Here is an 11,363-nt window from a genome sequence, read left to right on the forward strand (position 1 = left end):
TAGTACCTATAAATATATGGATTTTATTCTGTTTATTTTATTTTATTATATTCTTGAGGGGAATTTGGTTTTGAAATCTATAGTGCATTTAAGAAAACAATGCATTACTATTTAAAAATGAAATGTATAAATATATGTATATAGAGGTATATGAAGATAATAACTATAGATAGATATTTAATAATCTCATATTAGTATTTGTGTTTATGTTACATGTCAGTTTGTAATTTTGCACAGTAAATAAGTGTATAGCATGAAGGGCTTTTATATGGAGGTGTTCTTTATAAGAGTAAATTGATATACTTTTATCCTGTTTTTTTGTTTTGTTCATAGAGGGTCTATATATGATCTCCGCCAATAGGCAAAAGGAAAGCAACTAAATGCAATACTGATTTATATCTAACAAATAAATTAGCTAAGAAACCCTTCAGAAAGAAAAAATCGCTCAATAATGGAAAAGCATAAACTAGAGGTTAGTCTTGAACGTGAAAAGGCACAGTGTTTGCTTCTTTTAATGGCTAAACATTTAATTAAAAGCTAAGAATCTAAGAAGTCTTTTAAACAAGAAAAAGTCAGAGAGTGGAGATAATGTGTAAGATTTGCAAGCAAACAAAAAGCATGACTAAAAATTAAAATTGTAAAAGGTGCATTTATTTAGAAAGCAATCACCCCAAGTCTATAACATGGTATTTTTCAAGACCAAGTTTTATATGTTGGAAAAAAATTAACAATATTATTAGTATATCAAATTTATTGGGGTAGCATGATGTTAGAGTGCTTTAGTATGCTGCCTTATGAACTCAGCATTTGAGTTTTAAATCCAGAGCATGACTGATATTTTTGTGTGTTTTTATTGTGCTGTACATTTTCTTTAATTGAGTACTTTGTTTTTCTTCCCACATCTTTAAAGACATGTGTTTTAAGTTAACTAACCTTAATGGACGTGTGTGAGACGCCCTTGTACTTGATGCAGTCCTTCTCTTGTGATCCTAAAAAGTTTTAGGCTATGTTATAACCAGTGCATATAGGAATGAGGAGAATGATGTGTAAAGAGATATTAGTTTGAAAATTAACTTTTCCAAAAAATAAAAACAAAATTAATTGCATGATTAGATTTCTTGGAAATTCTGTGAACGTCATAGACTTGATAGTGAAAACAAGACAGTCAAGACAACAACAATAGACTGGTCCAATCATATCAGTATTTATGTAAACTAATTCTAACAATCGTAGAAAATTAATCTAATGTGTTCATTTTTGCTAATGTAAGAAGCATGGGTAATCCCATTAACACTGTTTTATGTTTTCCACTTTTTTTTCATGTAAGCATAACACTTTTTTTTTCTGTACTTCAGACTGCATTCTTGTACACCGTAATTATAGGGATTACTAAAGAACGGATTGCTTTTTACCATGCATTTTGAATTTAAATGCACTATAATAGTGCATGCATGCAGGTGTGACATACTAAACCTAATATAAACAAAATCTAAAAAAGAATAAACCCCAATAAAGCAAAAAAGATAACATAAATTACTGTTTAATGTGTAATCAACCTGTCAAAAACTGCATTTATTACCTATTAATGATATGCGCACTACGGCACAAGATGATAGTTTCTCCTCCCAAAGAAGGCACTGAATGTTTTTCATTGTCACTCAAACAACTTCTTTGTACATCTGATACCTGAAAAGGAAAACATTTCTCTTCCTCAGCCCCAGCATATTAATGATAACATTAACAGAGTTGTTCAATAACATCTGCTGCAACTCATACAGTGGAAAAGGACCCACTTTTCTCTATCCTTGTGGTATTTAAATGGAAGAATTTCTAAACAGAATACATGAATGTATAGTTGGTTTTCTGGTTACCTGAATTGTAAAAGGCAGAAATTTCTTGAAGAAACCTTCATTGCAAATCAATGAGTGTTTACAGCAGCATCTTGTCACCAATAACCTTGACCAGATACGGGGTACATAATCCCTGTTATTTTAGGGTCAAATTCAATCGCAATTATTTAGAGGAGAGAGAAAAAGAAACTTTTATGCCACATATAGTAATGAACGTAAATATATTTTTTTATCTATAGGCATGTAGCACTGTTATATCACCTTGAAGGAGTTTCCCTTTTTTCATTTTTTTATATTCAGTGTTTGCAGTTTTAGTAAGATAAAACGTATACAAAAGATAGTCTTTTTACAGATGATAGTTAAAGATAGAGGTAGCCGACCCAGTAGACAAGATTGAACAATAGAAATGAAGTTGGAAAGAAGACACGTGAGTAAGAGTCTAATTCTAGAAGGTCTATGTGAATTCTTCCTTTCCGCCATGAACCAGATTTACATTCTTCGTAACAGCAGAAGAAAACTCTGACAGTCTTTACCATCTAGGCATTCATATACACAGTTTTCTTCAAATTCCTGCCAGTACATGGAATTGTTTAATGCAATGATGGTAGGCGGTGGTCCCACATCAAGCACGGAGTAGTTCTGAAAGAATCATACAATACAGCCATCAAGATTGATATTCTATAACATGGAAATAAATCTCTCCAAACCAAACCTAATTTTTAAAAGTATTGTCAAAGTCTCTGCGTCAAAGGAAAAAACTAAAGCTGTAGACACAATAGACCAAATTTACTATTCAACACAAACACTTTCTTAGCCACTCTGCGGCAGATTATATAAAGAAAGTGTGTGTGTTACATTTTTTAATCAGTTACATTAGACAATGTATGGCTATTTAAGCTCAAACTTGGAAAGACTATGGGGGCATAAAACAGCAAACAGCACAATGTCTTCTTTCAGCAGACAGCAATATACAAATACTTTAAATCTTGCAATAACTGTAGAAGGAATGTATTGTCTCTTTATATAAGCGTATTTTCATAACAATATTTAATATGAGTCAAATAAGATCTTAAAATAATATTGCTAATGGATATACTTTTTATTATTTAGAGACCTAAATCAATAAAGAAGCTATATAAAAATGTAGCAGCTACCCTTGTTAAAATTTGACAAAAACTTTGTCTTCAAATTAAATCCAGTAAAACTTTGGATTGCGAGTAACTTAGTCTGCAAGTGTTTTACAATTTTTTATAAATTTTAAACTTGATAAACGAGCGAGGTATTGCAATACAAGTAGTACGTATACGCTTTGTCTATCGAGCGTCATGTGATCACAACTGCGCCGATACGGGTTCTCTCTCCATAGGATTGTGGGTAATCATCTCCCATGCTCGGTCTCAGTCTGCGTGCCTCACTCATATAGTCAACATTCATACAAGTGTATTTTTATTTTTTTATTTTATTATACTTTACTAATCCCAAAGGAAATTACTTGGTTTTTTCGCATACCCCTTGGGGTCAGAGCGCAGGGTCAGCCATTGTACAGCGCCCCTGGAGCAATTGAAGGTTAAGGGCCTTGTGCAAGGGCCCAGCAGAATAGCCTCTCTTTTTGGCAGTGACGGGGATTCGATCCTTAGCATTGTGACCACATGTGTGTGCTGTAACGTGTGAGTCCCTGTCATGCACCTCAAAACACGAAGCAACAGCACGGTTATTTATTGTAGCAGGATCTGCCACTCTCCTATACACAGACACAGCAGGGTCATGACCAGGGTAATGGGGAAATTCACTTTGATATACGAGTCCTTTAGTTTACAAGCACGGTTCCGGAATGAATTATGCTCGCAAACCAAGGCACCACTGTATATTGGAAATACATACACATATTAAATGAGAATTGTTTTGAAAATGTACCCAAGTACTTTGTGAACAGTATCATTTTGATAATGTGAATTTTTTTGCAGAGTTTTATTGAGTTCAACATATACAAGAAGGGGAACAATTACAACTATTTCTTATACAAAAGGTAAAAATCAACATCTCCCTCCCATACCAGGAAAAGTGAAAAAAAAGACAAATAAGGTAGCAAATGGTCCATCCTCAAGGGAATGCAGCAGAACACATCCAGACCACTGTCTGCCATGAAGAAGCCAATCTGCAAGGATTAAGGTTGAAAAAACCTGGCTGCAAGAATTTGAAGGTTCACACATCACTAATCCTTGCTCTTCCAGTCCTCAATCAACAGAATAGGAGAAATATACTCATTGATATTGGTGATGAATGACCTGTTGATCCATAACACTGAGAATCTGAGGACTCCAAATTTTAGAAAAGAGAGACTCAGGGGGCGTCCCGACAGAGACCAGTGTCAGCCTGGCCACAGTGATGTGTAGAAGATGATAGCAGTACAACATGTAGTTAACCTTATCTAAACATAAAAGAAAAGATAGGAGGGGGGTAGAGAACCTGTGCTGTATGTAGCCTTTGGTCCACACTGAATCTTGAGCAATCAAAAATGTCTCGCAAAGTTTGTTAATACTCTGGCAGGCCCAAGATTTGAATGAACTGCATTAATAACATAAATGGGATATGAATGACATTGGGGCGGCACGGGTGGCGCAGTTAGGTTTGCATGTTCTCCCCGTGTCTGCGTGGGTTTCCTCCAGGCACTCCGGTTTCCTCCCCACAGTCCAAAGACATGCAGGTCAGGTGCATTGGTGATTCTAAATTGTCCCTAGTGTGTGCTTGGTGTGTGTGTGTGTGTGTGTGTGCCCTGCGGTGGACTGGTGCCCTGCCCATGGTTTGTTTCCTGCCTTGCTCCCTGTGTTGGCTGGGATTGGCTCCAGCAGAACCCATGACCCTGTAGTTAGGAATATAGCGGGTTGGATACTGGATGGATGGATGGAATGAAATTGGTCAGGTAATGTGAATTAATTTGAAGACACATTTTCCAACAGGTTGGCAGCAGAGTCAATTGAAAAATTGTTCTGGAATTTAAACATTCAGATGGCTTTTTGACCAGTTTTAGCAAGAATATTACCATTCCCAGTGGTTGAAGCATGCACCATACTGAAAGTTTTATATTTTGCTGCTTGGGGAACTGAGAGTATTGCCAAGCATTCTGGTACTGTTGGAAATAGTAGGACTCCGTCCTTCAGATGAGACATAAAACTGAGGTCCTGACTCTCTGTGGTCATCCTTCGTAAAGAGTAGGATGTATCCCAATGGCAAATTGCCCAATTTGGTCTAGTCATTCTGGCCCGCTAATCATCCCCCTTCTGTAATTCTCTCTCTTTCTCTCTCTCTTTCTCTCTCTCACCACTTCACCACCTAACAGCTAAAATGTGGTGAGAATACTGGCACAAAAATGGCAGCTGTCAGATCATTGACGTGGATGGTACACATTAATGATTGTTGAAGTACCTCCCCACTCACTGAAGTGCTTTGAGTAGTGAGAAATGTCCTATATAAATGTAAATATTATTATTATTTTTAGGAGTTCTCACAACCTCTTGGTACTATTACTCTTTTAACAGTCCCCTGGTCACCTGGTAATTTTAATGTGGAGGAAACCCAATCTGCCCCTTTAAGCAGAAGAAGCCGAAGCAGCTTCCAAATGCAAGAATAGATACACTTAATATGTTTTTAAAACAGTGTTCAATTTTAAAGTTTGATTTTTTTTCCATTCATGATGAAAACATTTTTTTTTTTTAAGTTTTCTGGAGTACAGACTCAAAAGAATGGAATATATATTGTTATGTAAGGCATTTCAGAAGAGCAGGATGAAAAAATGTAAAGGTACACACGTATATTGTCAAAAAAGTGGAGAAGCAGAAGCAAAAAAATTATGAACAGTCATTACTTTGTATACAGTAAAAAATATTGTATATTTACTTTTTTCTCAGTAATTTCAATTACATCAGAATTTAACTTACTCCAATGTAAACTTTATGTATAAAGAAATCATCATACAGTTTAAGCTTTCAGCCTCATAATCTCTTTGGAGATAAGTATAAAATATTGTATAAAGAAAACAATCAAAACTGTAAACTCCCAAATACTATAGAAATATGCATTTTCAGTTGCATAAAGTTGAAAATTAAAGTAAGTAGTACTCGTAAATATGAATATCAAAGTGATGTATTAATCGAAAACCTCTTAATCATCGTATATATATATATATATATATATATATATATAGATATATATATATATATATATATATAATATATATATATATATATATATTATATATATATATATAGTTGGTTAAGAACATCTTTAATTAGTATAATGATATATAAAATAGTTAATTTTAACCTAAAAAAAATTTAAAAAATAGTATTACAAAATTTTAAAACTGCTAGAAGGAAAATTCAATATATTAAGCAACAGCTACTCAATACATTTTTCTAAAGCAGTTTGTTTTGATACATTAAGGTGTACTGAAAAATACATTTCATTACTTATCTCAGGGGTTGCTGAGCTACTGAAGCTATTGAAGTAAAACATATGTTTGTTTTTTTTGTATAATTTTTAGCAAGAGAAGAAAAATATTTTACAATTTTAAAGCTTGAGTTGATTTTTAGCACCAGAGGACTACTAATGCTATCAAGACACAATGTTGCCCTGTCTTGATCACTTAAATGGAACAGGAGAGACTGAAAAACTAAAAGATGAGTTGCTAGGTCTCTTTAAACTGCATGCAGTGCTTCTGAATTTCCGCATCTTCAGCTTTTAACATTTCTTGCTAGAGGTAATTGGCCATGAAAGACACCAAGGATTTACTCTGTTCCTCTAAGATGTCTTTGTCAAAGTCTCTGGATACAGAGTAACTTATTCCTGTTTATTTTTGCCAGACCAGTCCATTTAAATTAGACTTCTTTCATAAAGGCCTTCAGTAGCTAGATCAATAGCCTATATTACATTATATAGGGCACTTTATAATTTCTGACTGTATAAATGTAGTGAAAACTCAAGCAAAATGACACCTTTTATTGGCTAACTAAAAAGATTACAATATGCAAGCTTTCGAGGGAACTCAGGCCCCTTCTTCAGGCAAGATGTAATACAGAAACTGGAGTTCCCCTGTGTTTATATACACCTAGGACAAGAAACAACCTTGGTAAATCTTTAAATGAGAAATCTTAAATGTAAAAAATTAATAGACTCCTTCAGACTAGGGTTCATTTAACAAGAAACAAGAACAATGTATGGTCAAGATCTTTGGATAAGATAACTGTCCAGCAAAGTCTTTAGAAGTTTCAAATGAGTTTTTCTAAACAATGTGGATCTGTAGTCAGGTTGTCTGTGTCAGTCTGAGAGATGCAAACAATCCTCATACCTGGCCATAAAACTCTTGTCTCTATTCAAACCATGTTGTAATGTATTAAATTTTAGCACAAGTTTAACTTCCCATTCTTTTCTCTCTTGCTGTGTTCTGAAGTTGCCCATAAGCACTGTGACTTTAAAGTCCCTCTCACATGGCTGTTGATGTGGGCCACTACAGGAACATCTGTGTTGCCACGTTTAATGTGGAACCTGTGTAAATTCATTCTCTGGTGGAGTGTTTGTCCAGTTTCTTCCACACAGAGTGCAGTGTCAGGACATTTCATGCAGAGAATTAGGTAGACCACATTAGATGATCTGCAGGAAAATGATCCCTTTATGTGATGTTCTAGTCGGCAGTGTGGTATAACTATACGGTCTGTATTATAAATGTGGTAAATTTATAAATTTGTGCTGATGAGCACAAGAGATTGAAACTGATACTTCAAAAAGATTTAAATGCCCATAACAACATGTGTGGCAAACCTGCAAATGTTACAATCAATCCACAGCTGCTTTCCTCCAAGCGAATTTCAGATTAAACGAAAATATTAGCCTACATCTATCATTCCTTATTTTGTTTCTAAAAATGAAGAAGAGCTTTTCTTTCCTTCAATAACAGCATCTGTCCTGCCTTTTGCCAACAAAACAGGAGCCTACACGCTATCCACTCCCTGGCAAATTTAAAATGTATTGAATTAACCTTCAAACACTATGATCGCATCGCTGAATACAAGATTACTTTAAATGACCACTCTTAGTAATTTTTATGATGTGTGACAGCCATTGTCAATTTCATTAAGGATAAGGCAGTGATATTTGTTTTTCAAAACATTTCCATATGGCAAGATTCACATTTTTTGATATAGCAGTACATTTACTTTAAGCTATTAGCTATGTCTTTAGTTTCCATTTTGTCTGCACCCTCCAGGACTCCCAAAGGTTATAAGCCACTTGTGTAATATGATGTGCCTTCTAAATTAATGTTTCTGAAACATTTTGTTACAAGTATGATTTAGACCTGCCAGGTTTTTATATCAGGATGAATGGCCTGGTCATTCCTTCGAATTTTTGATGTGTGCAACAATTTTCATGTTGCAATTTTAGTTAATTGTTTTATCAGAATTCTGATCTCAGTCAGGACAAACACAGAATACTCATACTGTTTACCTAATATATATAACTTATATATATAATATGTTAATAGTTTAGCTTAATAGGATAGTGGTAACCCTGCACCATATATATATAATATATATATAATATATATATATATATATATATATATATATGCACACACACACACACACACACATATAAAGTATATATTGTGTATAAATACAGCAAACAGCAATCTTATTTTACTCATGTGTGATGGAAGGACCGGGGGAGAGGGCATATTCAGGGCAATACCTCCCCCGGAGCACGAGAGGGCAACCCCCTTGGCTCACAGCTGGGCCATGGGTTTGGAGTTTAGAAGCTCAACCATGTTGGGGCCTGTGGCCCCTGCCAGGCAGCGCTTGGACAGTTTCTGAGCCCAGGGTTGCTGAGCCAGAAGTGCTGCTGGAAGAAGATCTGGGTGTACCTGGAGCACTTGTGAGTGCCCTATAAAAGGGGCTGCCTCACTTCATTAGAGGAGCCCAGAGTCAGGAGGAGGTTGACAAAGTATTACTGGGAGAGGAGTGGAGGTGGCAGAGAAAGAGAGAAGGAAGAAGGGACTGAGCATTTTGGTGCTTTGTGTACTGTGCTCTGTAGTGGGGAGTGAAGAAAAAGTGCTGCCCCCCTTGAAATAAATGTGTGTGCTGGACAGAACTTGTATTTTGGGTATGTCTGTTTCGGGGACGGTGGCTGGTATGACCCCTGGTGGTCCACAATATATATATATATATATATATATATACTGTGTATATGTATATATAAATATATATACTATATATATATATATATATATATATATAATATAGATTTATATATACAGTGTATATATATATATATATATATATATATATATATATATATATATATATACTGTATATATATTATATATATTATATATAAAACTATTTCAACCATTCTATGATCTGCTTCTCACAACTGAGGGCACGTGGCGGATGTTAGCAGACTTGCTGGCCAACCACAAGCATTACCTAGTAGGTAACCAGCCATACAATCAGATTGTGACACAGACTACGAATGCCGTGATTGTAATTACCCCGATCTACATGCTGTCAAATAAACGAACCACAGGCCGTGGTGCAACGTTAGGGGCTTTCCCTCTGGCGCTGACATCCGAGGTTCGATTCCCGAGAGGGAGTGCAGTAGAGTGTGTACGCCTGATGAGCCCAGAATTAGGGCGAAACATGTGTCGCGTACTCTTTGCATTATTTGACAGTAAACTATTTCAACCATTCTATGATCTGCTTCTCACAACTGAGGGCACCGTGGCGGATGTTAGCAGACTTGCTGGCCAACCGCAAGCGTTACCTGGTAGGTAACCACCCATACAATCAGATTGTGATACAGACTACGAATGCCGTGAATGTAATTACCCCGATCTACATGCTGTCAAATAAACGAACCACACGCCGTGGCGCAACCTTAGGGGCTTTGCCTCTGGCGCTGACGTCCCGAGGTTCGATTCCCAAGAGGGAGTGCAGTAGAGTGTGTACGCCTGATGAGCCCAGAATTAGGGCAAAACACGTGTCGCGTACTCTTTGCCATTATTTGACAGTAAAACTATTTCAACCATATATATATATATATATATTGGCGGCACGGTGGCGCAGTGGGTAGCACTGCTGCCTCGCAGTTGGGAGATCTGGGGACCTGGGTTCGATTCCCGGGTCCTCCCTGCGTGGAGTTTGCATGTTCTCCCCGTGGTCTGCGTGGGTTTCCTCCGGGCGCTTCCGGTTTCCTCCCACATTCCAAAGACATGCAGGTTAGGTGGATTGGCGATTCTAAATTGGCCCTAGTGTGTGCTTGGTGTGTGGGTGTGTTTGTGTGTGTCCTGCGGTGGGTTGGCACCCTGCCCAGGATTGTTTCCTGCCTTGTGCCCTGTGTTGGCTGGGATTGGCTCCAGCAGACCCCCGTGACCCTGTGTTCGGATTCAGCGGGCTGGATAATGGATGGATGTATCTATACTAATTAATAAAAGGCAAAGCCCTCACTGACTGACTGACTCACTCATCACTAATTGTCCAACTTCCCGTGTAGGTGGAAGGCTAAAATTTGGCAGGCTGATTCCTTACAGCTTACTTACAAAAGTTAGGCAGGTTTCATTTCGAAATTCAACGCGTAATGGTCATAACTGGAACCTCATTTTTGACAATATACTGTAATGGACGGCAGCTTGATGGCCGTGGGAGGCGGAGTTGAGTGTCACGTCATCACGCCTCCCACGTAATCACGTGAAAAGACTGTGAACTGAGTAAGGAGAAATGAAGGAAGAGCCGCAAACAGCGAAGAACAAAAAATTAATTAAACAATTGAGAAGGGAGCGAGTGAAGCATACAAGCATCTTCATAAGGGAAACAAAGCACGGTGTAAAACGTAAGTTTAAATTAAGTTTATTGAAACGCTCCCGTTGCGGATTGCAATAACATATTCGCGAGATAAAAGAACTCAGTACGGAGAAATTAAGGAAGAGCCGCAAACAGCGAAGAACAAAAAATTCATTAAACAATTGAGAAGGGAGCGAAACAATAAGAAGCCAGCGAGTGAAGCATACAAGCATGTTCATAAGGGAAACAAAGCACGGTGTAAAACGTAAATTTAAATTAAGTTTATAGAAACGCTCCCGCTACAGATTGCAATAACATATTCGCGAGATAAAAGTTTAATGAGAAGACACGAGGTATAAACGAACCACACGCCATAGCGCAACGTTAGGGGCAACAGTTTCAACCATTCTATGATCTGCTTCTCGCAACTGAAAGACGGCACATGGCGGATGTTAGCCGACTTGCTGACCGCAACGTTAGGGGCTTCAACTCTGGCGCTGACGATAGAGATTCGATTCCCGAGAGGGGATGAAGTGAGTGTGTATGCCTGATGAGCCCAGAATTAGGGAGAAACACGTGTCGCATACTCTTTGCATTATTGAAAGTAAACTATTAAAACCATTCTATGATCAGCTTCTGGGAACAGAAAGAGGGCACGTGACGGATGTAAGGCGACTTCCTGACC

General features: G+C 37.2%; 1 protein-coding gene across 1 annotated transcript in view; it reads right to left on the minus strand.

Moving 5' to 3' along the window:
• Window positions 1-2,245: 2,245 nt before the first annotated feature.
• LOC114650417 (gamma-aminobutyric acid type A receptor subunit gamma3) overlaps window positions 2,246-11,363 on the minus strand; it is a 1,188,096-nt gene continuing 1,178,978 nt past the window's right edge. Inside the window, exon 15 of the mRNA XM_051927200.1 lies at window positions 2,246-2,489. Coding sequence (XP_051783160.1) covers window positions 2,340-2,489 — 150 coding nt within the window. The 3' untranslated portion in view covers window positions 2,246-2,339. The remainder of the gene's footprint in view (window positions 2,490-11,363) is intronic.

This window comes from Erpetoichthys calabaricus, chromosome 4 (assembly GCF_900747795.2).
Source record: "Erpetoichthys calabaricus chromosome 4, fErpCal1.3, whole genome shotgun sequence".
Lineage (NCBI taxonomy): Eukaryota > Metazoa > Chordata > Cladistia > Polypteriformes > Polypteridae > Erpetoichthys > Erpetoichthys calabaricus.